This window comes from Lonchura striata, chromosome 5 (assembly GCF_050655825.1).
Source record: "Lonchura striata isolate lonStrDom1 chromosome 5, ASM5065582v1, whole genome shotgun sequence".
Taxonomy (NCBI): domain Eukaryota; kingdom Metazoa; phylum Chordata; class Aves; order Passeriformes; family Estrildidae; genus Lonchura; species Lonchura striata.
The window spans coordinates 67,393,791-67,420,294 of NC_140707.1; the positions used below are offsets into that span (position 1 = coordinate 67,393,791).

The 26,504-nt window shown below is 42.9% G+C and overlaps 2 protein-coding genes across 5 annotated transcripts in view; both read left to right on the forward strand.

The window, feature by feature from the left end:
* Positions 1 to 4,638, forward strand: part of PPP2R5E (protein phosphatase 2 regulatory subunit B'epsilon) — a 72,907-nt gene extending 68,269 nt beyond the window's left edge. For all 4 annotated transcript variants that reach the window (XM_021554518.4, XM_021554519.4, XM_085580903.1 and 1 more), the window contains one exon: positions 188 to 4,638. In XM_021554518.4, coding sequence (XP_021410193.1) covers positions 188 to 287 — 100 coding nt within the window. In that variant the 3' untranslated portion in view covers positions 288 to 4,638. The remainder of the gene's footprint in view (positions 1 to 187) is intronic.
* Positions 4,639 to 5,464: 826 nt separating this feature from the next.
* GPHB5 (glycoprotein hormone subunit beta 5) lies at positions 5,465 to 25,431 on the forward strand. Its single transcript, XM_077783853.2, has 4 exons — positions 5,465 to 5,469; positions 8,853 to 8,868; positions 20,657 to 20,755; positions 22,509 to 25,431. Exons 1-4 carry the CDS (start codon positions 5,465 to 5,467, stop codon positions 22,695 to 22,697), a joined length of 309 nt encoding a protein of 102 aa, XP_077639979.2. The 3' UTR covers positions 22,698 to 25,431.
* The last annotated feature ends 1,073 nt before the right edge of the window (positions 25,432 to 26,504 follow it).

Below are 26,504 nucleotides of genomic sequence, written 5' to 3' on the forward strand. Positions count from 1 at the left end.
TTGAGTTAAATTTATGTAGGTAACAAAAAAAAGAAAATCTAAAAATGAAAGTTAAATATATGTTAGGAAAATTGCAGTTGTGTTCAAGAAAATTAGTGCAGCTCTTTAATGTCAGCTATATATTTTTTAATATAAATATTATACAATCTTCTCTCCTGCTAACTGTTTGTTTTATTTCATCTGTCAGTGAGAAGAAGAAAGAGAAAGAGCGTGAAGAACTGTGGAAAAAACTGGAGGATTTGGAATTAAAGAGAGGTCTTAGGCGTGATGGAATAATTCCAACTTAACAAAAAAATAAAACAGCATTATTAACCTGTGGAGTCACACATTTATGTAGTAGAAGATGGAGCAACAGTTTTCTGTATTGTGCAACTTTACAGTAGATTTCACATTTGTTTCATTATTACAACAGCACTGTATATACCTGTCTCTAAGTAAAGGAAAAAAATAAGGACTTTAATCCAAAGTTTGGACAACAGATGGACTTCTCAGAACTTTACAAACATAATCATTGTTTTAACCCTTCTTTAAAACCAGTCTTCAAAGATCTGTTGATGAAAATTGCAATGTCAGATTCCATTGTCAGGACCTGTTCCTTATTTATCGTTAGCAGAGAGTATAATACAACTTTCAAATGTGAACAATCTTAAAATTTAGCTTGTCTTTCTGCTAAATTGTTACGTGTATTTATAGTAAAAGAGAAAAAAGACTGTCATTTCCATATGAGTTTGTGTAACATCCTCCTTCTCTGGATAACTTTACTGTAATTTGACTTTCTTTTCCTTTTGCATATCTTCATAAGTTGAATGTCCATTCAAATCAGGGCCATGAAAAACATGGGTCCTGAATAAAAGTTTTGTTTACTGCTGTGAGCATTTTTTTAGTACCAGGCTGTCTCTGGTGCTTCCTTAATTTGAACATTAGGAATTAAAAAACAAGTAGGTGGTAAACATAGTAGGAAAGGGAGCTTTGGATTCGTGCACCTATTTATTGCAAATCCAAATTAGTGTCCACAATCCATAGAAAAAAATGGGCAGTGGTAACACCCTAGACTTCAATACCTAACCAGTATTAGTGATGCAGCATTGGACCCATGTACCAGAGTTGGTTTAGAAACACCAATTGCTAAATTATTACAGTATGTTCTTATTGGACCATTCTGAAAGAATAAAGACACATGCTAAACAACAGAAGCATGAAATTGATCTCCAGTGGTCATGGATCTAATTGGAAATTGAGTTGAGATAGCAGTTTGGACAGTTTGGAGTTGTTGCCTTACTTTTTAATATGTATTTATAAAGTGTTCCAGCAAAAGAGGATGTAGCCTCTAAGAAACATACTCTAGTGTTTTTGTGGTTCTAGTACTATTACTCATCACAGTACCAGCCCTATGGTCTTAGCTGGAAAGGATTCTGGATAATACACTTCTGCATTCTCATCTGGATGCTCATTCCTAACTACTGTATTTGTTACCAAAAGTGGTTCTACAAATGCTACTGAAAAAAAAAATTCTGGAAATCCTAATGTTCTGAGTATTAATAATAAAGTTTAAAATGCTTTTATATCAAAGGTGCATTGTGACCAAATTGTTTAAAACAAAAGAGGAAAAAAAATTAAAAAAAAACAAAGAGGAGGGCTGTATTATAAGTATACATTATTGGCTATCTGCTTTGTATTTGAAAGTGGAATCTTACATCTTTGGTAGGTAAAATGCTGATAAGACTTCTGTACAGTATATATTTAGCTAATGCAGTTGCATTATTCTATACCGGAAGGTATGTGTTTCAGGATTTTTCTCCAGGATGCTTTTGAACTGTTATAGACATATGACAACAGTGAATTGATAATCCTAAACCATCAATCCAGCAGTATTTACAGTATAAAAATGAATTGGTGTTCATGAGTCTTTGTGATAGTTGCAAACATTGAATTTATGACCTGTCACCATTGGTAGAAATACAGTATAAATACGAGCTTGTATATTTTTCTTCCTACCATTTAAATATACAGTAGAATTTGAAGTTTTCTTGTTTTCAGGCACAGAAAAAAGGTAAAAAAGAATTCCCTCCTAGACTACTGACTGTTTCAGGATTATCAGGTCACAGTTTGTACTCCTGGGTCTGCACACACAAATGTTGTAAACTCAAGGCTTTGTAAGAACTTGACACTGTTAATTCTGGGAAAAAAAAAAAAGTGGAACTAGTCATATGCAACACCAAACACAACATGATTTAATGGGATTATTATGAGCTTCTTTTAAGAACATTGACTGGGACTCAATGTAAATTAGGCAGTTACTGTCATAGTTGAAACATTTTATTTTAAAGTGCTGAAGCAAAGGTGCAAGCTGAAATACTGAAGATTAAATAAATTTATAACAAATCATGTCCCTTAGCCCATTGATTTTGACAGTCTTTTATTTCTGTTACCAAAAGAACCCCAAACTTGCTAGTGTGATTTCTGTGTGAAATGATCATTTCACAGTACAAGAGGGTGGACTCAAACTCACGCTCAAAGACTGTGTTCCATTGTGAAAAACTGAGAAAGAATGGAGGAATAAAACTTGATGTTCTTCACCTGGTGGAGTAAAACACAACAATGTGAAATTAGAAAAAGCACCTTGTCCTGTACTTAGAGTTTAGGTGAGTGTTGTTTGTTCATAACTATTTTTGGTTTGCCATGTCATTCTACTATTGATCATACAAAACTGACCAGAACCTGGTGGGTTGCAATATTTCGTGGCCTCTGCCGCGCGGACAGCGGGGAGAGTCTGACGTTTATAGATGATTTATCACTTCTGAGAAGGAATGTTCCTTGAAGGAGAAGGAGATGACGTGCTGTTGGTATGAAGTCACTTGACTCTAAAGGCTGAAGAAGCACCTGCTGCCAGGACCCCGCGTGTGCCCAGCCCCAGCGCCGTGTCCGGCCCCGCAGGGCTCCCGCTGCTCCTGCTGCAGGAGGAGGAAGAGGAAGGCAGCCCTTGGGCCCAAGTGTGATCAGTGCGTCATAAATCACGCTTCTGTTTGCTTCTTGAGTTCCACAAACCACCTCTGCTGGTGTCAGTGTTGTTCTTGACTGGCGTTGGGTGGTCCTGGTGTCCTGGGCCACATTGGTCTCAGGGGGAAGGGTTGAGCACTGCTCACAGGAAGGAGCTGCGAGGGCATTGGGTCGTGGGGATGTAACAACTGTACAAGTAAAGTTCCTCTCATACACTCTGAATTGACCACATGTTGCTTTCTTCATCTTGCACGTCTCCCTGACTGTTTTCCTTTTGTTGCTTTCAAGTGTTTTTTGTCTCTCTTCCAGAGGTTGGAATGCTTTAAATAAAAGTATTCTCATGGCAGTGGAGCGTTTGCTAGCAGGGTTATGGTAAATTTAATCTTGGTTTTGTTAGCATAATTAAAAGAGTTTAATTTATTTTTTTATCTGTTCTCATATATGGAAAAATCGAGGGTGTTGGAGCCAAGAATTGCTTGAGTAAGAAATGCAGCAGCTGTATACTTGCATTACACGTGCGTAAGTACAGCCTGAGGCTCTCTCACTCGATGGAAAAGAAAATATATTAGGAGCTCTAAAAAGCTCTTTATTGTCTTGTGAGGAGTGGGAAAGATGAGATTCTTCCCCCTCCAAGTAAAACTGACGTAACTTCCTTTTAGTATTGTCTTTGAAAACAAAGATGCCCTTTTCTCTTAATTGTGACACCACTATCCCAAAACAGTAGCCCTTAAAGAAGACAAAGGTGGTGATGCTCAAGGTTGAAGAATGTTTTTATTTAGTTGCAGCTTTTTAAATTTGGCTCGTGTGATTCCCTTAGCAGCCCTAGAATGAGCCATGAATTAGTTCTTTATTGTTATGTTCAGCAGATTTTATGTAGCCCAATTTTCCATTTTGAACTGTATGAAACAGCATCTTGAAAGAGAATGGAACTACTTTTGGTTGAAAACTTTTATCCAAGTGTTGCTTCCAATCCACAGAAGCGTGTGCTTTTTATCACGACCTCTCTGAGTAAGAATTTTTGTTACTTGGATCACCTGCTGTAAATATGTTGTATTCATAACCTCATGGAGCCATGAGGCGTTTTCAAATATAAATAGTATCAATACATTTCTTCTTGTCCTATTTTTGATTCTACTATAGCGAATGACCTGTCATGCTTTTTGTTTCAAGGTTAGCATTAGATTCATGGATCTTAATATTTTAGCATTTCATTGTTTAAGCAGGAGAGGGCAGCAAAAGTTCATTTTTCCCCATAGGAATGCTCTGGTCTCATTACTGTTTTTAAACTTAGCTGCATCTAACTATCTGTGGGTAGGGGGGAAAAATGAAACTTTTTTATATATATTAAAAGGTGCATATGAAAATAAATAGACTGGTCCAACCAGACTGTGAAAATGTCTTCTACTCTACATCCAAGTAATAAAATATCTTCCACCTCTGGATAAAGTACAAGCAGGTCTTAAACTCTTGGATTCAAATGTCATTCTTTGGAAACAGTTTACTTTCTTAAAAATGGTATCAAAGAAACTCAAACTCAATGGTGCTCCCAGCTATAAATGTGTTACCTTCCTCTTTTGCACATGCTCAAGAGGCTCTGTACTGTGGGTGCATCTAAATAAAGAAGCAATGAAGTGTTTTCCAGGTGCTTGGCTTTTTTTTCCACCTCCTCCCATCTAAACTTCATGAGCCTTTTCAACAGTGAACTTGGAGCAGTGAGCTGCCCATCTGCATGTATCAAGTGTAAGGAATCTTGTCTGGAGGAAAAAAACCCAAAAAATGAAGCAATGAGGTGGTAATTTTAAGTTTCAGCCAGAATTACCATAGCAAACACTAGGGTTTCATCAAGTTAATAATTTGCAGAGGTCCTCTGATGATGGTGAGTATCCTTGTACCTCATACAACCCCGCTGTGAGGGAGCTGAGGAGCCGTGGATGCAGGAAAGAGGTGTTAAAGCCACACATTGATCTTTGGGAATCCTCTGAGCCTTCCACTGTGCACCTGCTGACGGAATTTGTTCTTTTATGGCAGCAATCAAGTGTTTCAGTGCTCGTGCTGCTCTGCCTTGCAGCTTGGAGGTGAAGGGAAAGGCTGGAGGTCGTCAGGGGAAAGCCTCTGGGGGAGCCATGGATAGAGCCTGCAAAGGGGCACTGCAGGTGAATGGCTTTAGCAGCAGTGGAGGAGAGCTGGTTGCTTCAATAAAATGAGAAAGTATTTATTAAACATCTGATTTTTAAATACCACAGTTTTAACATTATTTGTTCCAATAGTCTAATCCTTAATTCTTTCCAATTTCTTTTTCCAACTTTATTTAGTTGGGTCTTGCCTGTCTTTGTTAGAAGAGCTCATTATCACAAATCTCTTTAAATACTTGTAAGACAATATTCAGGGCAATTCAGCTTAACAACTCCGTGTCTCTCTACTTTCTTATTGCAAGACAAGTATTTTCTAAAGTAAAAAAAAACCGAACATGCAGTAAGTTGGCCTCCAGGGTAGGATTTGTCTTCTTACTTGCAAGTTAGAAATCAACCTTTACAGGATTGGAATTAAAAACTTAAATTAGTTTCCTACTTTGAGTAACGATAATTGCTTTGCTAATTTTTCTTCTTGTTCTTTCCTTCTCAGGGCTGTTTTGGTTTCTCATGCAGCAGCAGAATGTCTGGTTTATCTTACATTAAGTTTGGACCTCAGATCACAAGTGTGTAGCCTACAGAAGTTTTGTGTGCAGGTACAAAAAACCAACTTGCTCCCAAGGCTGCATTAATTAGTGCCTCTGTGTACTCTGAAGGAATAGCTTGGGAGTTAAACTGGACAGTGATACAAGGTCTCAGATTATGATCTGTGGTTTTAAAGATGGAGCTGAAACTAAATCAAATATCCTGAATTTGTTAGTAACAAGCAAGTGTACCAATCCACTGAGAGCAGTGACAACAGGCTCTTCTGGGAGTTTCCATGAAAATAGGTCATACAAAAACTTGTATCTTGCACTATTTTTATGTTTGTTTGGTTTTATTTCCCCCCTGTCCATCTTGTCTATTCAGTATTATCCCCCCCTTGAAGTCACTGAACGTGTGAGAAGTTGGGGGTCACTTGGGAAGGATGGAAAGCTTGAGTTTCATTTAAAGAAATGTCTGGTTTTTCATTTCATACTTTGATACACACTGAAAGCATCTGGGAACTTGGCATTATCCCTGCATCTGGGACGGGCTTCCAAAAAGAGAATGAGAAAAGAATATTCTATACACCAGCTGAATCTCGTCAAAATTCTTACTTTGCAAGCTTTTCCTTGTGTAAGAAGCCTGTGCACTTCCCTGACAGAGGAAGCAGTGGCCCAGCAGTGAATATTCCTGGAGCCCCAGCCTCAGCAGGAGCATGCTGGGGCAGAGTGGCTCTGACAGCCAGCACGGAGCCCTTGGGTTTGCACAAGGATTTGTGCAGCCTCCAGCAGTAAAGGCAGAGGTTACCTGCAAACCTTCTGTGAACTGAGCAGGCTCGGGTTTGAATCTTTGCCTTTTGAATGTGGTTGAGCTGTGTGAGCAAACTGGACAACTGATCCAGCTCAGTTTTAGGTTTTTACATTAATTCTGCAAAGTGTGCCGAGTGGGATTACAGTTTATGCTCATCCCAAAGGCTATGCAGCAAATCCCCTGCTTTTTTAGATATTTGACAATGTGTACGATGTGCATGAATGAAAAATTGCTCTATATTTTTTTAACTGTCTCCAACCAATATGGGCATCTGCATTACATAATCTTCCATTTCAGGCATCTTGGAGGCACCAGGCTCAAGTCTGCAGGTGCCAAATCTTGGAGTAAACTGCAACTTGGCAAAGGGCACTCTTCATTTCTGGAGGAAGGAAATGTGGAATTCAGACAGTGGTAATTAGTTTGTTAGCCCACAGACTATTTCACAAGCACAAGGGGATATTATTGCTATTTGCTCTCCATGACACTCATCAGACAATAATTGTCACGGGTAGTGGTAATGTACATTTCAAACACCAGTTCTGGCCAGACAAAAATGACTCGGGAATACAAAGAAAAGAATATTTTCCACTGCACTGTCGTGCCCCCAGCCCCTCTTTCTCCTGTGGTGCACTGGGTTCTGCAAACCCAAGTGTAAGGACTTGTATTGGGCTGAATTTAAGCAAAATGTGCTGTTCTAGTTGAGCTTGTCATAAGGGGAACATAACTACAGACCAGGGGGCATTTCAGCCTTTTCCAAGCAAATGCCTTTCCAAGTGGTCAGCTAAAGAAATAGGATTTTTTTAGAGGTCCTTCCACCAGATCAGGTGGTTCCAAGCCCCATTCAATCTGGCCTGAAGACTCCCTGGGTGGGGCAGCCACAACTTCTCTGGGCAGCCTGTGCCAGGGGCCTCAGCACCCTCACAATAAAGAATTTTTCCTACTATCCTGTCTAACCCTGCCCTCCATCAGTTTGAAGCCATTCCCCCTTGTCCTCTCACCACACACAATTGTAATTAGTCCTCTGATCAATATCTGCAAAGATCCCGAGCTCACAACCTGCACAAACCTTTTGGATTCTTCTGCTAATACAGGCCAAGGTTAGACAGGCCAAGCATGTGCAAGAGTTCTTGCTTGCCTATTTTTTGTCCGAATTTTGGAGAGCAGAGGTGGCCACTTGTCCCATGGAATTTTAGTCCCTCAACTTCCAACTTTTTCAGCTTTTTTTTTTTTTTCCCCTGAAATTTCATCTGTTTTCTTGCACTGGGTGTGAGTTAGTGACTTTCTCTGCAGTTCAAATACACTTTGATAACAAAGATCCCCCAGTTTACATCAAGTGCTTCAGACTTGACCAAACCTGGCATTCAGGTGCCAGAGAACATTTTTCCAGCAGGAACCAGGTGTGCCCAGAATGTAACCTTTACCCTATGATTTCAGTTGCTTGGAAAATAGATTAACTGAATTACACTGCAAAAACACACACATATAATTTTTCCTATCCCCTTTCAATAGTAATTGCTATATTTTATATATCTGTTAAATCCACAATCAAACTGCTTCTCACTTCCTATTCTAATTTACCAATCCCCTCTAAAGTCATTGACAATGATATGTGTGCTGTATATAATTTCATGGGACAGTATACAATCTATTAGTAGGATTTGAAATCTAATAATTAAATTTATATGCTTGAATTAATTGTCTAGGAAAACCAAATCTATAAATAAGCCATTTAATGTCATAGTGGCTTTTCTTTTTTGGGTGTCAATTAGTCACTGATGTAGAATATCCTGTTTTGATTGCATCATCAGTGCAGCAGGGAGTGTGGGCATAGAATCCAGATCTTGCAGCAATAAATAAAACTTGATTACTATGCTTAAGTTGTTGCTTCAACTTAAGCCTGATTTCATGGGATTGCTGTTGGGCCAAACTTCATTCATTGTAGCAGGGTAGTTAGTTCAAGGCAGAAACGGGTCAAGTTTTATATTCCAGTGCTTTATGGACCAGAAACAGAAAAATCAGATGAAAGGAAAGCATTTATACCACAATATTCTTTTTCAGTAGCCAGGGTGGGCAAAATACAGGTCAGGCTTAGCAGCAGTGATTCCATTGCTATGGAAATGCTGGTAGTCAGTTAAACGTCTGTGACCTTACTTCCACACTGGCTTGTCCTCTGCTGTGCTGCCTGACTTGGCAGCAGATGAAATCCCTAAAACACATCTTTAAAATGTATTTGCCTTTACTGTAACCTTGAATTGTTTTCCATGTGTTCACATTCTCTCATTCCCATCCATTATCCCCATCAGGCCGTTCATGCTAATACATTTTCCAAGTAGTGCCTCAGCTTCTGGGAGTGTCTCCCCAGACCTGGGGCTGTTATCTCTTTGCCCTCAGAATGAGGACTGAGAAGGTGAGGGGAGGAGGAGGAGAAGGGTTTCTGGCATCCCTGTGGGATGGGGTGGGAGTGTGAGCGATGCAGGGAAGACATCCCTATTCCCTGTGTGATTCCTCCCTTCCCTGAGGAGAGAGGGCTGTGGGGTAACCCTCACCCACTCTCCATTGGATCCCCAGTCCTTGGGTTTTCCATCCCACCACACACTTCCCTGAGTTCTTCACTTCCCAAAGAATCAGATGCCTGGAGGGGAGGAGATGAAGAAAAGAGGTTTGTGTTAGTCCAGAATAGAGTTTGTCCCTCTGCAGAAGGGGATTTTGTTTACATCTCAAAGATAAATCAGATGTTTTCTATCCAAGGCTAAGGTCTGGGGTTTTTTTAAAGATTATTGTATTGGTTTTACCATGACTGCACTAATATGAGCTTGAATGATGGAGATCTTGCCTCTTCCAAGTACAGAAACGTGATGAGACAGATTAAGTACAGCTCTTCTGTAAACTGCAGGACTTAATTCTCTTCCTGCCAGAGTCAATGATGGAAGGCCTGTTGCTGTCACCAAAAGTAAAATAAAGATCTGTGAGGAGATTGGACAAATCTGCTGTGCCTATGTGGGAAAGTGGTCAGTACTAACAGGGGTGACATGGACTCATTTCCTCTTCCTGCAGTAAAAGGATCCTATTCTCATCATCCACTATTGTGTGTACATTGTCTGTGTGACCTCTAGAGAGCTTTTATGGATATGAGCTTCAGAGGGAATGTGTGATCCCAGTTTGCTTCCTGCCTGTTTTACAATGGCACCCATCAGCTCCAGAGAAAACTGAATAAATCTCTGCTGCATAATTTGTCATCTGTACCTGAGCATTCAGGTAAACAATTCAGCACATGCAGTGAACCCCAGCCCTGGGATGTTAAGTGAGGCAGTTTTTCTGAGGCTGTCTAGACACAATGTCTGCCTACAAAAGAATTTGGTTATGAACAGGGCAGCATTGTTCAAAAGATGTTATTCTGCTACTGGGGAAATGGAAAGGATTTTTTTTTTTCCTTTCAGGAGCAGGGAGTTGCCCTTTCCTGGTGCAGTTGTCATTTCATGACTGGTGTTACTAAAACTTTTCTCCTCTGAGAGTCTCCATTATTATTAATTATGTAAAACATGCTGTCTTGCAAAAAAAGAACCTGCTAACCTATTCTCTGACATGAGGAAAAAATGGGAAGTAAGCAGTATAATTTCACTTGCTTTGTTCAAAGAATATCAAATGCATCCAGGAGAGGTATTTTGTATGGACTGCAGTAAATGTCACTGTGATGCTGAGAAGCAAGGTGTGTACCATCTGTTTTGGCACCCTGTAATGGAAGTGGACCAGCACTGTCACTGTGGAAAAAGGGACTTTGCATGGAATATGCTGCTCTGCCCCAGACCTGAGAGGAGAAGGAAAAATGTGGGTTTGGAATGAACTCTTAAAGCTGGAGGTGCTACAGTGAGGTGAAAAGACCAGCCAAAATCTGTTTGAACATTTATCTGCCTTGAAAGATGATCAGATGTTTAAGGAATTAAGGAGACAAGGCATTTTTTAAGATGTCACAGGATAGGGTTGTCTCAGCCATATCAGTGAAAAGCTCAGTCTGGATCTCTTGACTGCCTGGGGGTGCTGGTCAGCAGTGGCTGAACATGAGCCAGGTGTGCCCAGGTGGCCAAAAAGGCCAAGGGAACTTGGCCTGTGTCAGTGACAGTGTGGCAGCAGGAGCAGGGCAGGGATTGTCCCCTGTGCTGGGCACTGGTGAGGCTGCACCTCCAATCCTGGGCTCAGTTTTGGGCCCCTCACTACAAGAAGGACCTTGAGGGGTTGGAACAGAGAAGGAGAGCAGAGCTGGAGCAGGGTCTGGAGCACAAGGCCTGTGAGGAGCAGCTGAGGGAGCTGGGGGGGCTCAGCCTGGAGAAAAGGAGGCTCAGGGGAGACCTTCTCACTCTCCACAGCTCCCTGGAGGGAAGCTGCAGCCGGATGTCGTGGGTCTGTTTTCCCAAGTAACAGGAGCAGGACAAGAGAAACCACCTCTAGTTGTGACAGAGGACATTTAGATTGGGCATTAGGAAAAATTTCTTCACCCAAAGGGTGGTCAAGCACTGGCAGAGGCTGCCTGGGGAAATGAAATCACCATTCCTGGAGGTGTTTAAAAGATTTGCAGATGTGGCAATTGGGGACATGGTTTAGTGGTGGACTTGGCAGTGCTGGATTAACAGTTGGACTCAGTGATTTTAAAAGTATTTTCCATCCTTAATGATTCTGTGGTTTTACCTGTCCTTGTATGTGACTGTTTTAGGCTGACCTCTGTGTGGAGTTTAGAGAGGTTGTTGTCCTTCTCTTCAGGTGCTGAGGAGAGGGCAACAGCAGCTGTAGGGAGCTGTATTCAGTCCTCCAGTAATTTCCTATTTGCATGTGCCAAACAGGCTTGGCAGAGGAGAGATTCTGAATAACACTATGCCCAGATGAAATGCCCTGAGCCTTTTTAAAAAATCTATGAAAATTCAGTGTCCAGTGGCTTTGGTGTTAAAAACGCCTTGACAATGATGACAAGAAGACCACACTTAAAGCAGGGTTCCTTGGACCATGGTTTGAAGTTCCCACTTTCCTGTGACATGAAAATTCCTTTTTATTCCAGAGTTCCCCTTGGGTCAGGCAAAATCTGTGTTACTCAGCCTGCAGTCACTGTTTCTTATATATATTAATTAGAAAGTTTGGAAGACCTTTGCCTGGACATGGTCCTATTCATGCCTCAAAGAACTTAAAAGGTGGAAGAGAGCAGATTAGATAATTTTAATCTATCTGTCAACACTCTGGCTCCTTGGATTAAAAAAATAAAGTGATTTCTCAGTTGAAAAAGTCTGTGCAACTGTGAGGTCCAGAAGCTGTCATTGGTACCAGTCTCTTTAGAGACACATTATAGTTCCACCCGTGCTCTCCACTCTGTGCAGGAATGCCACCCAAAGCAGGATGATCAGTAAATGCTGGGCTGTGCCTTTGGAGTTTGTTCTGTGTCTTGGCATTCTGTGGCCAGCCTCTGTGAGGAGGGTTTTCTAAGGGAAGCACAGACCAGCAGTTTTCCCCTTTCAGTGCCAGTGGAGATTTGGCCACTGCTAACCCTGGTAAATTTAACCTACAGTGTTCGTTGCTCTTGGGTGATGCTTTATAAAGTGTTCAGAAACTGAAGCCTGCAGGACACCTGAACCCTGATGCTAATTGAAGAGGCAAAACTGAAATTTCATTTTCTAGCCTTATGTTTCGAGTCAAACCCAGCATCTTATTATCATTTTAGCTTAGTCTGTGAATAATTTATAATGCATTTTCCTTATAAAGCAACATCTGTATGTTGTATTCTTTACATGTCCAAGAAGTTCAGAGTCTTTTATGAGTCGAGTGGGAATCCCTGGGGAACAGTTTGGCACACACCTCTGCAAACGTACTTTTTAGTCATTTACTGCTGGGTTAAAACCTAAATGGATGATTGAGGAATTAAGCAGCTGGATTTCAACATCTATTTGCCACATGCCAGCTGCAAGCAAAGCAAGAAATTGTTATATTCAGCCATGATTTACATATTTGACCTTTGAACTTCAGAGGATATAGCTGACATTGTCAGAATCAAGTACTATATCAAGCTTTGTGAAAAATGAAACTTGTCTTGTTAGTCTGTCTGATCTTTATAAATTAATGTCTGGTTTGAAAGTGCTTTTAAATGACAAAAGTGTTTTGTTCTTATTAGGATTTATCTGTCTGATCTAATTAAAGTAGATATAGCTTACAAAGACAGCAGAATATAAAGCATGCTTGAAGAAGGGCAGAGGTGTGTAGCATTAGCACCATAAAATTGAATTTGTGGTACTCTTTTCAGTTACTCTCTATTGATTAATCCATATGCAGGAGAGTGAGGGCTCTGACCTGAACTTTCAGCTCAGGTGAAATCATTATTACTGTGATACCAGAATTTGTAAATAAGCTGTAAACTATAATGAGTGATGTTAATTAGGAAGAAATTCCGCCCTGAGAGGTTGGTGAGACAGTCACAGTGTGATGTGCTTGTGGCAGTGATGCTCAGAGGTGAAAGAGGGATCTTTCCTATCTCTCACTCTTCTTATCTTTCTCCCCTGGTAATTCCTCAGTTGCTGACAAGTTGGTGACTCAAGATAGACAACAGAAGCCTGGACAGCCTCTGGTACCTCAGCTGTCTGTATGGTGGTGGGGTTTGTTTCTGGCCTGCTGGATCATATTTTTCTTCCTGGCCTCTGTGAGCCCTGCTGGTCCCATGACATGGGATGAATCTGCACCTACAAAGAACTTGTTAAAATCAGTGGGAACAGGGTGAAGAACTGGAAACAGTCTGAGGACTCAAAGTGTTTTCTGAGATCCACATTTCCCCAGGGGTTAAAAATAGTTCAGGCTGGAAGATTTGGTTCTATCTGCTTCTGACACTTGCCTGTTACTGTCTGGGTCTATGCTGTGCTGAGGTTTGACTTGGCCAAGTGCCTCTCTGGGGTTTGGGACTCCCATCGTGTTTGTTTCCCTGGCTGGATTTTGATTAGTTCAATAGTTCTATGAGTTTATTCTGACAGGATTCACAGGAAGAGACAGTAGCTTTGTTTCAGGAGATTTCATTTCCAGCTTTGTCTAATTTGCAAACTTCACTCATCAGGAAGGCAATGTTAAAAACGGAGCATTAGCACTGGGGGTGATGTGAGTCAAACAAGGTGTCTGTCTGTTTTCTAGTGAACTGGCCATGAGCAGTAGGGAAATTATTGAATTAAGGTAATGTGTCTTTGAACTTCTGTAGTTCTGACTAAGAAGCTTCATCTTCAAATTCTGAGCCCAGAGCAGCTGTGTCATTGCTCATTAGTCTGTCCTAAAAGACTAAAATCCATTTTCTAAAAAGAGTGTTAGAGGAAAGCTATGCAGTGCAGAAGAGACTTGAGCTAAAGTGGTTACTGTCAGCCACATAAAGTTTGCATAGCAACTCTATTTATTGGAAAAATCTTTTCCACGCTGTAATGAACTCAGATCAAATCTCCAGGCAATTCCCTGGTGTACAATTAGAGAGCCCAGTTCTCTCTCCCATCAATATTCAGCCAATTCCATTGGATTTGAATTCTTGAATCCAGATTCTGGGTTGAATGTGATCAGCATCATCACCACGAAGGGAGAGTTTGATAGGGAAGAAAATGTGGCTGTGTGTGATGACAATGTGAGGGTACACATGCATCCAAAGTGCCTGAGAAAACTGAGAAGAATATTACCAACAGTGTGGTGAAGTGATGTTTGACCAATTACTATCAGGAGCTATGCTTGACAGATGCACCTTTCCAGAGTCTCTTTACTTTCCTAAAGACCCTGACAAAGGAGTTCCACAGCCTGGGCTCAGTGTTGTACCTTTACTTCCCTCCTCATCCATTCAGGATATGTGTTTTTGTGTTTGCCCCCTCACCACTGCATATACCACAACCCCTGAACCTTCAGGGAACTCCCCAGGAATGCCCCTGTTGCAGGTAAATTCTTGCTGCCAGTCAGGCTTTGAGAAATGCTGCCTTCTGTTAATCTTTGCAACATATAACTTACAGCCACAGTAAAGCAAGACTCAAATCAATATTTGCACTAGTTAGACTGGGACAGGTATCAGACAGACTGGTCAGGTCTATCACATCTTTTATTTTAAATTTTGCTGTTCTTTGCCATTGGGTTATGATTAATTTTATTTGAACCTGTTATTTTCTTGACAATGGAGAGTCTTTACTTCCGTTCTTGCCTTTATATTTTTCCTTCTGATTTCTACTTGCAAAGCATTTTGCTCAAAGTGTAAGACTTGAGAAACTAGCTTTTTTGAGGTACCCTGTATATGAACATATAAAAAAGGAATTTTAGTAAATGTGTTCACATTATACTTTTTGTCCATATAGTACCAAATCAGGTTTTTGTCCATATAGTATCAAATCAGGTTACGATCAGGTTCTGAACTAAACCTGCAGTTCTGCTATGGATTTATCTTTATTGGAATTACCTTTAGGTTTTGGGTGCAATATCTGTATGTCAGAGATTTGCACTACCAAATTTTAGAAACTTCAGCTCTTCTAGTGTCTGTAGGACCTTCATTAGTTCTCTTCTGGGTTGAATCCATCAAAACTACAGGTCTTTTTTAGCAGAGGAGTGTTATCTCTCCAGGATAGATGTGCCTCAAGCAAACTGTGGATTAGTGTTTTTTGTTACTGTTAAGCCTCACCCTTGGACTTCATTTTCCAAGCCTGATGGAAAAGGAAGAGAAGAATCGTGTCTGACAGATTCCTCATAACAGCCGTGCTGCTGAGGCAGTGGCTGTGCTGAAACAGCTGGGGTTCTGCTGCAGTCAGCACAGAGCTTTTCCACAGCATTTCACATCTGCAGGGCTGGATTTTACAGGTGTGCTCACTGGGCTGCTCTGCCATTCCTCACACAGGTATCCCCACAAGCTGCACAAAGTGTTTATCTCCTCTATAGGAGGGCTCATTCCCCCGAGTACTGAGTGTGGTGTGATTTACTGCCACAGCAGCCTCAAGAAATCCTCTTTCCTGACTACATTCTTCTCCCCCTAATGCTCATTCAGCCGGTGCCAGCTCGTGTTGTGTTAAGCCCAGGAAGCAAAATGAGCAGAAAGTCTTTTAAAGCAGAAGTGGCTTTGTGTGCCCGAGACATTCAGCAGGGACTGGTGTCCCATTGTTAGCAGGGAGAGCCCACATTTATCTCATTCCTGCCCGGGAACACATTTCCTGATGGCTGCATTTTGCTCCCTGTGCTTACACTTGGCAGTGTTTCTATCAGAGCCCTTCAAGGAGCTTTACTTGCTGCCTTTGATTTTCATTTACAGATCAGCCATGCCCTCTCAAGGCTAAACCTGCTTTGTCTGTCCCTTTACAAACCAACTCCTTGCATTCTTTCAAAATGTAGAAAATGACAGAAAGTCACACTCCAAGACAAACACGCAGCAGCTGTGGGGATGGATTAAACAATTTTAATGCACTTGTTTGAAATGCTGTTTTCAGGACATAAAGGTTATCTTTTTTCCAAAACTACCAGCAAAGAGTAAACAACCTATTGACCTAAAGTCTGATGTTAACTGGTATAGGGAAAAGTGATTCCAGTGCTATTTTTTTCCCCCATGAGTTCATCAAATTACCTCTAACATTTATAGCTATGTATCCTACCTGATTGTTTTATGACTCACTCTATTCTAAACTGAACCCTAACCTGTCTTGGGTGCCACCTCCTGTGAACTTGGCCAGCCATCCCACACCACCTGGATTTCTCACCCGTTTCTCCTTCTGTCTTACTTTTGAACTAACACCCACCTTTCCAAACCCCTCCTGTGTGCAGTGCATTAAATATCTCCTGTCCAGTCACTGACTTTTCTTGCCTGAATGGTCACCAGATTATTTTGGCCTGCCAGAGCCTACATGGCTCTGTGCAGTGCTTACTGTGTGCAGCCACTCAGCATTGCTATGTCCCTTGCTCTGTCTCATTAAATAGCTCATCTCAGCCCCTTTCTCATGATCAACCCGATTTGAAATCCTACTGGCATATTTATTGATTAACTTAAATGAGATAAACTCACAGAACAGTAAGACAGCAAAAACTCTGCATGGGAAAAAGCCAGCACTCAGGCTTTTCACACAACACAGTGCAAATCCTTCAGGAATTGGTGTCTGTCCCACAAACAGATTGGATTTTCTAGAGACAGAAAAAGAGAGTCTGCAATTTCTCTTTTATTTCACTCTAAGAGGCCGTTCAGTACAAATGGAGATGAGAGAACAGGATCTTACTTAGCTGGAGTCACTGAAACCAAGCTGCATTACACTATAACTCCAGCACCTGGTTTTTTAATCCATAAAAGAAGAGGAATCTGTCAAAGCTGGTTCATCTGCCATCTGGCACGTATTTCCTGTACCTGCCTCTCATCTTAGGCTGATTTTTGCTGGTACATTTCCAGAATCAAATAAAGGGGACTTAAGCTCAGTATTTTTACTTTTTCATGCTTTCCCCATAAGTCAGGAACTTTCAAACTGTATATTTTTGAATAAGCTCTAGAAGTTTATTTTCTAGATTTATTTTTGGTCAGTGAAAATTAATTTTAGGGTTATTTTAGTGGAAAGTCATTGTTTTAGATCAGTGACAAAATTGATGACAAAGTGATGAGACATTCACAACACCTCCATTCAACATTCCTCCTCCAACATCTCACCTGATCACCTTTTATTTGAACCTGGAGTCATTTACTGCCAGTGAGACTGGGAACAATATTGAGGGAGAATACTGGGACAGATTTTAAACAAACCCTCCCTCCTAACTTTTCAAATTTTTTATTAAAAATTCTGTTCTGTCCTTTTTTTATTATTATTATTCTTTTGGTGTCTGTTAGGTGAATTAATTACTTGAAGCAGCTGTTGCTCATGTCATGATGGCAACATGGCAACAGCACTAAATGCCTGCTGCTTTTCTGTTTTTCAGACAATCCCTTGCCTCTTTCACTTTTTCCAATCACTGTTTCCTAATTCAGACAGAAAGGTAGACCTTGAGAGTAAATAACCAGCCTTTTACACTCCAGCTTGTGTGGCTGCTCCAAGCTGAGTAATGAAACCCAGCAAGTGCTCTGGGGCTCCCAGGGCTTGAGAACAAGTGTGAGCTCTGCTGCTGCACCAAATGTGGGCTGCTGACCTTGGCAGTGAAACAGGGACCTCGAGCCATGGGTTATTTACCCTAAAAAAGGGAGAGCACCATTGTGGCGTGCCTTGTTGGTTCCTGAATGGTTCAATATCTCTTTTCCTCAATGGCAATTTGCTGTTTTCCACAACTCATACTACAGAAAGCCTGAATGGAATCCATCAGAAATAAGTGTTGGATATTTTTAAGGTAAATCACAAGATCATAGTAAATCACTGCTTCTTATTTGATAAGATGCGTGTTCTGGACATCAACAGATGCTGTTTTGTTTGGTTGTTGTGGTTTTTTTCTCTACTCTTTTTTTGATTTCTACTTATTTTGTTTTTCCCTCTAAGACATTGTAGCATGGATTTTATTCAAATCAAGATTTCCCCTGTGTTTTTTATTCTCATGGCTGGGTTGTATTGCCGTGGCTGCCTCTGACAAATTCATCCTGAGGGGTCCATAATCTCTGACACTTGCCCTGTCTTTTCTGGATTGTTCTGGGCACTGGAGCTGGGAAGTCACTGTCCATCCATGGTGGAAAGGAAGGGAGGTGACTTTCCCCAGGCCACTGTGTGAGCTTATGGCTCCACTTCTTTCTCCCACTCATTTTTTGTGAACTCACTGACCAGCAAGTTTTTCACAGAACCAAATTCCTCAGCTGCTCCCTGTCCTGTGCACAGCTGAAAATTGGGTTTGCACAGTGAAGGCAGAGGACAATGGTTTCTAAATTTCCTTTCACAGTGGAGCTCACCTGTTTCAGCTGCCTAGCTTACCAAGAGAAGAACACTTTCTTTCCTTGCAAGCTCTCACCTTCTCCCCAAATCTCTTGCCCTTGCTTGTACAGAGAAATCAAAAAAGATTTCTGCAATTGACAAAAATCCAGGTAATTTTTTGTACAAATATCTGAGAAGTCTCTCTTGAGGATATTTACTTAGGGCTTGTTAATTATAGGGGTAACGATAATTTCAGAGCCAACTTCCAATTCCTTCACAAAGATGTTGATAATCCATTATGGAAAAGATGATCCATTTTGCCCCAGTGCATGCTCATAATTTCACTCACTGAGATACTCCTTTTTTGATCAGATTATGAAACAATAACCTGCAATAACAGTAATTCCTTGAAGCTATTCACTGCTGGAAAGGGGAGCCTTGCTTTACAGTCAATGGCTTTGATGCCTTGGGTGGTTCAAGTAAGGATCTGCCTTGATTGACAAGAACCTTTCTATAAATTTGAGCAATTAGACGTCTCAGTAGCAGCTGCTGTGGAGATCTTCTGGTCACAAAGCTGACAGAGATTGCAGTGCAGGTCTCCTGCTGCTCACACTGACATCCTGAAACACCATCTGCAATTTAAAACTGCAAAAGGAATTCTGACTCCAACGAGTTAGGTGAGTGCATGTCTGTGTTTGCTCCCTGTCATGGTTCTGGTTCATGAATAAAGCAGCAGAATTTGCTAAAGTGGCAAAGGATAAATGTTTTATTTGTTCTGAAGTTTGTCTGTTTTGCTCCACATACACTTTTTTTAAAAAATAAGGCATTTTAGCATTTTTTTACCTCTTGAAGGTTATATATAATCATGCCGTCTTTAATCACATGTAAGATTCTAGTGTATACATGGTAACATATATGCTGCAAACATCACGGGCTGATCTAGAGCTCTGATTTAGCAAATTTAAATAATTTTGTTTAAGAGGAGCCTGGAGACTCAAGCATCAGCCAATGGCAGTCCCAGCTCACTTAGTTTTGGTCTGTCCAGCTGAGGACAGCACACACCAGTCTGTGCCCCATGCAGTAGCTTTCTCAAACTTCAGTGTCAAATCTGGAGTTTCTAAGATAGATGTATTTAAATGCAGTGATAATATGTGAATTGTAAAATGGACCTCGTGGCTTAGAGCTACTTCCCAGCTCTCTTGACAGAGGAGCTGTTCCAGAGAAGTTGCTTGCTTTCTTTGCTGAGACAGAAGGTCAGCAGGTATCGGAGGGTCTTGGTGGGTGCTGGGCTGCTCAGGTGTGAGGAATTCAGGGTTGCTCTGGTCACCTTGGCCATGTCCCCCCTGTCTGCCCAGCTCTGATCACTGCCTGGCAGCCTGGGCTGGTCTGAGCTGTGCTGAAGGGACATCCATCCCCTCTGCTGAAGGGACATCCAGCCCTGGGAGAGGAATGGCACCAGTCCCGTGCACTGGGTGCTGGTACTGGCGACTCCAGTAACAATTCTGGGAGATGCTGAGATTGTAGCACAAATTCAGGGATGCTCGGCTCCCAGCTGTGCAGTTCTTGGCTTTGTGCGAGCTCAATACAGCCCAAGCAGGGTGGTAGAAAGGCATATGCTGCAAAACAAATCTGTGACATGCAGATTTCAGTGGGGCTTGTTATAAATTGTGACACGGCAATTTGAAGTGTCTTAATTCAATAAAGCAATTTTATTTAAAACAGCAAGCGAGTAAGGCAGGCAAAGCACAGCGCTGGGCGGCCGGGGAGTCTCCTGCTCCACCAACGGCGCGCAAAAATGTTCTGTCCCAACCTTCCTTTTATCCCCCCCCTTCTCCTTGCAGGCGTGACTCTCCAGATGTAGTCTGAGTCTGGTCGTTGTGATAGCTTCCAAGTCTCTTCTTTTGAGATACAGCGAGCAGACCAGATACACACACCCAGGACTCTAATCTCAACCTCCTTATCACCTTGTAAGCAAATAAGCATTTCAAAGACACACTAGTACATTCTTATGCAAACCAAGGTAAGCGAGTATATCACAGTGAACAAATTATTTTCCACTTATCTTAGGGCTGAAGCACGGGCTGGTGACTTTGTGTCTTCTAGGCAAACTCCCACTGCTCTGCAGGGAAAGCCTTCGCACTGCTGCACTCCGTGACAGATCTTTTTAGGGAGATTTTCCACTTCTGGGAGTAGTGACCCCTCATTCCTCCACCTGCCCCTCTCCTCCCAGGCTGAGTGAGGATGGGTAACCTTGTGTTTGAAGGGGGACAGACAGGGGGACCTTGTGTTTCTGAGGGGACAGACACCAGCCAGGGGTGTCCCTGCCCCAGCCCTCCCCTGCTCTCCCTTGTGCCCTCAGCATGGAGCTGCCATGGCTAGCACGCCGTGAGGGAATTCACCTTCCCGGCCAGGAAACGTGGCTGTCGAGCGCTCCGGCTGAGCGCGGGCGCCTGCTGGGGACGCCGCGGGGGCTGGCAGGCGAGGCCGTGGCGCAGGGACAGCCCTGGCTGGTGTCTGTCCCCTCACACAAGCCCAATGTCCGCTCCACGGCCGCGCCTGCCCGCCGGCCGCCGCTGCCCCGCGCGGGAACGGCAGCCGCGTGAGGGGATTAATTGTGTAATGGTCACTGCGCAGCCTGAAAGCCTCGTACAGCTCGGACGCTTGAGGAGAAGGGGACTTCATTACTTCGCTTGGAAAAATAAAGTATTCTTTGGAGATTAAGTCCCGATTAATGAATTATATATTTTGTTCCAAAATGCAGATCCCAAAGATAATGTCTGTATCTAATTTAGTCCCGTTTTAAGTCACAGCCCTGTATAAATATGAGGTACTTAGGCGCTTTCTTTCTCCCTCTGTACACCCCTAAAGCTTAAGTCCATCCACACACGTGTCAGAGAGCAAGGTTCTGATTGTCTTTGCTGTTCTGCAACTGGAATGCTCAAGGGGCCGATCCCCGTTTAATTTATTCAGAAAACCTCGAGTAACTCAGAGGGGTTTTGTCCACATGAAGACAAAGACTCTCTAAGTGACCAGAGGAGGAGCCAGGGTCTGTGTGCCAGCCCTGAGTCTCTTCATGACTTGGTGGGATGAGGGGAAGGGCCACCAGTGCTGGGATGAGGTGCCTGGGAGGAATCTCTGGATCCCTGCTTCCCCCTGCTCCCAGGCAACACCTTCCAAGACCTTGCAGCCTCTTGCTTCCAAAACCTTGCAGCCTCTCTTTCTGTACTGCAGAACCTCTGGGGTGTAGTTCAGCCGAATGCACCTGGCTGTGGGTTCAACAGCTTCCAGAAGGCACCACGATGTGTTTGGATGGGCTTTGTGAGAGGGAGGGTTTCTGCACATCACCTTGCTGAAATGTTGTATTTGTTCTTTTCCACTTCTTGGTTCCCAGGGAGGGCTCTTTGCGCAGCACAGAGGCAAAGAAAGAAATTAAAATGTCTCCTGGCTGGGAGATGTTAGGCAGTGGGCTCCCATTCCAGTGTGTGTGCTGCCCATTCCTGGAGTCTTTGGAAAATGGGTGCCTCTGTTAATGAGAAACTGATTTTTCAGCAAAACCAATACTTAATTTTAAAAAACTTAATATACTTAAATTTTAAAAAACATGATACCACATGGCAGGGTGGGTTTCAGGGCTTTCTCCCACCTTCTGATAGCTGAGGTCTCTAGCCAAGCTGATTTTTTCCAGAGGAATTGCAGACTTCTATGCTGGCTGCTGTGCCAAGATCTTTCCCCACAGTGTACAGCCATTGGGATTTGTGGGAAGTGCAGCCTGACAGGGAAGCCTGGTCTGGCTGAGAAAAAACCCCAGCCTTTGGCACCTGGATGCACCCCTGCTCTTAGGCAGCTTTGCACATGAAGGGTTTTGCTGGAAAGAGTATGTTTAATGGAAAATCAATGCTCTTGGAAGAAAGCAGCTGCTTTTGGCAGCATTTGGTTGAAACACTCATACTCTGCTAAAATAAAAGCTTTTGGGATAATTTCTGTCTTCTTTCAAGCAGGTTTTAATTGGAGCTTTATGCTTTAAGCAAACTAAAACATATACATGCGCCCACTCCCCTCCATGGCAGGGCTCCAAGAGGCAAGCATTGAAGGATGTAGCCTAAAATTTATTTCCACGGCCCCTTCCACCTGATCCAGTAGCTCCTCTATTCACACAAAATCCCCTTGAGGAAACTGGGGCTCCAGATGTTTGTCTTGCAGCTTGCCTGAGGCCAGCATTTCTCCCCTGTAGAAACCCATCCTGGAGCCTCCTTACATCGAGTCCCACCACCGGATCTGCACCTACAACGAGACCAGGATGGTGACAGTGAAGCTGCCCAGGTGTGCCCCTGACGTGGACCCCTTCTACACCTACCCGGTGGCCATCTGCTGTGACTGTGACATCTGCTCCACTGCTACCACTGAGTGTGAGACCTACTGACCTCCTGTCCCAGCTTGGGCAAGGAGGGGACAAATTCTCCCCCAGCTTCATACCCTTGGTACCTCCAGCATTCTGAGGGTGTAAATCAGCTCAGAATTTGATCTCACTCAGTAATGCTCCTGCTCACTGACTTTTCTGGGCAGATGAGGCTTAATCCCCTCTCCTCATGCTGCTCAAAGCATTATTGCTGTAGAAACCCACAGCCTTACAATAGCAAATCCTGTGGTAAAAAGAAATGTTGCAGTTTCCCTTCCTCCTCCTCCTCCTCCTCCACAGAGCTTTTCACTCTGTGTGACCCTTCTCCCTGCACCCCACAAAGTCATTGCCTCCTCCCTAACAGCCTGATTCACCTGGGGTTTAGCTTCTTCCCAGTAACACAAATGCAGTTAACCAACACTTCCACCACCTCCCCCTCCCAGCCCCATTAGTTAATCTTACCCTGCAGTCATTCAGGAATAACAGTCAAAGAAAAAGGTCTCAAGGCCAATGAAATGGAAATAAGTATTCAGATCACTACCTTGAAATTAGGGAGAATGCATACTCAGCCCTGACTCAGCCAAGGACTTAAGCTCATGATTAAGTGTTTTGCTTAATATCAGTGCACTTTTACAGTTAACCATGTATTTTAGTTTTTTAGCTTTGCTTTAATGGAGATGTTTTATTGAAAAAAAAAACCCAAATAAAACCCAACTTCACAAGGTACAGTTCCTTAAAAAAAAAAAAAGAGAGATACACATTATTTGTAGAACCATCTGCTTTTGTCCAGGGATTGAAGGGGAAATGGCTTCACGTGGAATCAGTGAGACTCTGCAGACCCAAGGCATCTCTCCTGACAATTTCCAGAGTCAGAAGGACCAAGCCAAAATGCAATGATCATGGTTTAATTTCAGCGAGCCTCTGGCTGAGGTGGTGGGAAAAAGAGGGCTAAGGAAGGGTGTTCCCACAGCTCCCTGAGCTGCTCAGCTCTGTGGACACCTGCTCCTCTGAGGGTGCACACAGAGCTGGGGGACAGCCAGATGTGCTTGCAGGAAAGCTGTGGAGTGTCCAGTAATGGTGAGTGGGACAAGTCCAGCACAGGAAAGAGAGCAGACATTCCACATGACACTTCACACCTCCTCAGACCCACTCTTTACAAACTAGGGGAACACCTGGGAGCTGCCACATGAGCCCCCTGTGACCACAGCCACACAAGTGCTTTTGTTCCCTGGTTCCCACCTGCAGGAGGACACATTCACATTCATCCCTCATTTCTCCCCTGAGCAAAATAGAAAATTAAGTGAATGAAGGAAGATTTGCCAAGTGGGAGAGGCCCAAAGGAGCTCACAAAACAAAGACACCTTCTCAGATAGCCATTAGGAGAGAGCTGCTGCTCAGAGTAATACCTGCACCTGTCTCCCCCCACTCAGTGCCTTGTCTCCTGGAGGCAGTCACCTTCATTTACAGGGATGAATGCTTGAAACTACCCCAGGTGTCCTGTCCACACTAAGATAGATTTATTTGGACCTGTAATTTATTGGTTGACATAACTTTTTTTTTTTTATCTGTAAAAGCTGTACTATGACTGATAGGAAGATCACCCATTCTGTAATTCTGAATAGAGACTGCTATATCCAACAGCAGCAGAAGCAATTTTTCTGGCTGATGGAGAGTTGAACTACCCTTTAAAAAGTCCTCATCTTTTGTTTCAAATTACACCTCACGGTCCCTCTGATATTGTTAATTGACATTACAGTTATTATGAGAAAACTGCAAATTGTTTCGTGTCCTTAATAAACCTCAAAACTGTAGTATGAAAGCAATTTCAAGCAATGTGTCCCTCCTTTTCTGAGTGTAGAGATTTCTCACGTAGAATATCTACAAGCTCCTACAAACTCTTTGCCAGAGCTGTGAACACCTGCAAAACATCTCCTTGGTGTGAAGTCATTTCCTTCACTGAATTTCTCTGATGGAATCTGGCTGTGCTGCAGTCTCAGGATTAGAGGCAGGGTTAGAAAGTGGCAAACTTCCTTCCTTTGCAGCCAGCAGGAAATCAGGGCTGTACCTGGACACGGTGAGACAGCAGAAACCTCCACAAGTGTTCAGAACAAAACTCTGCAGGGTGGGAAAAGGGTTTGGACTGATGCAGCCAGCCTGTGGAACAGACTGGGGAGGTGGGAAGGATGTACTGACTGAAACCAAGTCAGCAAAATGTCACTTTGAGATGTTCCTTCAAGGAGGAGGGCAAAAGAGATGCTGTGGATCTGCCCTGAGTGACAGTAGACCAATGAAAATGTGGAAATTTCCCCGCAGAAGTTATTACACTAGTAGGTCTTAACTCTGTTAAAGTCACATCAATTTTCATATTTAAAATCACAGAATAGTTTGAGTTGTTTTTAGTCCAGCCTGCCTGCAAAGAGCAGGAGCATGTTCCACTAGACCTGATTCCTCAGAGCCCTGTCCAACCTCATCTACAATGTTTCCAGGGATGGGACATCCACCACCTCTCTAGCCAGTGTTTCACCATCCTCACTGTAAAACACTTGTATAAATCAACCCTCTTTTTGTTTAAAACCATTACTCTTTGTCCTGTCACAACTTATGACCACATCTTTAGTTTTCACATCCTTAATGCTGCAGCTGGGGTGGTACATCCTGCCCAGAATTTGTAGGCAGTCAACATAGCCCACATATTTCAGAGCATGAGAAGCTTCTTCCCAGGCAAATGCCACCTCCTTGGGAGCATTTTAATGCTCTTTGAAGCAATGGTTTTAGATGTCACCACCCAACCTGTCCAAAGCAGTTGAACAGCTTGTCTTTGGAATGTGTTTGCAAGGAGTATTTGTCACAAAGGCCATGACACCTCAGGTATTCTCTCTGCCACAAAAATCAATGGATTTGTTTGTGCCTCAGTTCCCCTTTTGGACACTGGGAATGATGCTGCAGATGATTTTTTCCTCTCTACAATGTGTTCTGCAGTGTGCAGACTGTAAGTGCCCAGTCACATCTGTATTCTGCAGGGCATTCAGTGCCTCAGGTTTATTGTGGCTCATTAAACCTGAACAGTGATGGTCACTGCCATGCAGTGCTTTGATTTGTCAAAATGCCCTCCTGTTCCATGACAGCCCCAGTAATCCACTGGCCCTGGAAGCTCAGCTCCCCTGCAGCTGGTGTGCTCAGCCTCATTGACCATGCCAGAAATCAGTGTATTTACCCCATTTAAAGAGCTGAGTTGCCATGAGAGGGAGGGCAGGATGCCTCCCTGGATGGGTGTTCCCTGCACTGACTGGATTTCTCTTTGGGAGATGGGGCAGCTGCCTCCTGCTCTCATTTGTACCAACATGAAAGCACTGGAACCAGCACCCAGGCTCAGAGCAAAACCTGTCTCACACAACATCCTGCCAGGGAATGTAGCCAGCCATGGGTATTGAGGGAAATGTAAAAGCATCAGATACTGCATGTCTCCATCCTTCCCTTGGCTACTTCCACCCAGCCTTATCTGCCAGCAATTTAGGAATTTTCTGCTCTGGGGGATGCCTTTGGCACAATGCTGTTAACCCCAGACATGTGGGTTCTCTGTGCCACTTCTTCCTAGATAAAATCAGACCATGGAAATTCTGGTGAATAATGCCACCTTCCTCAGGGAAGACGAATAAAATATATTCCATGTTATGTGCTGTGCTCTCTTGGATTGTCCTGGCTCCTCTGAGGACATACCCATTTATAGCAGCCAGGGATTTGGGCTGCAGTGCCTTTTTATTAGGAATAAACCTTGATATTCTTTGCCTTTTCTCTGCAAGTGCTGCATGCAGGGCTAGTTAAACCTGCAGA

Excerpts from the sequence above, each read along its gene's own strand:
- GPHB5 (XM_077783853.2), top strand. Across the intron at positions 20,756-22,508 it reads GACGCCGCGGGGGCTGGCAG|AAACCCATCCTGGAGCCTCC; the intron begins GCGAGGCCGTGG and ends TCTCCCCTGTAG.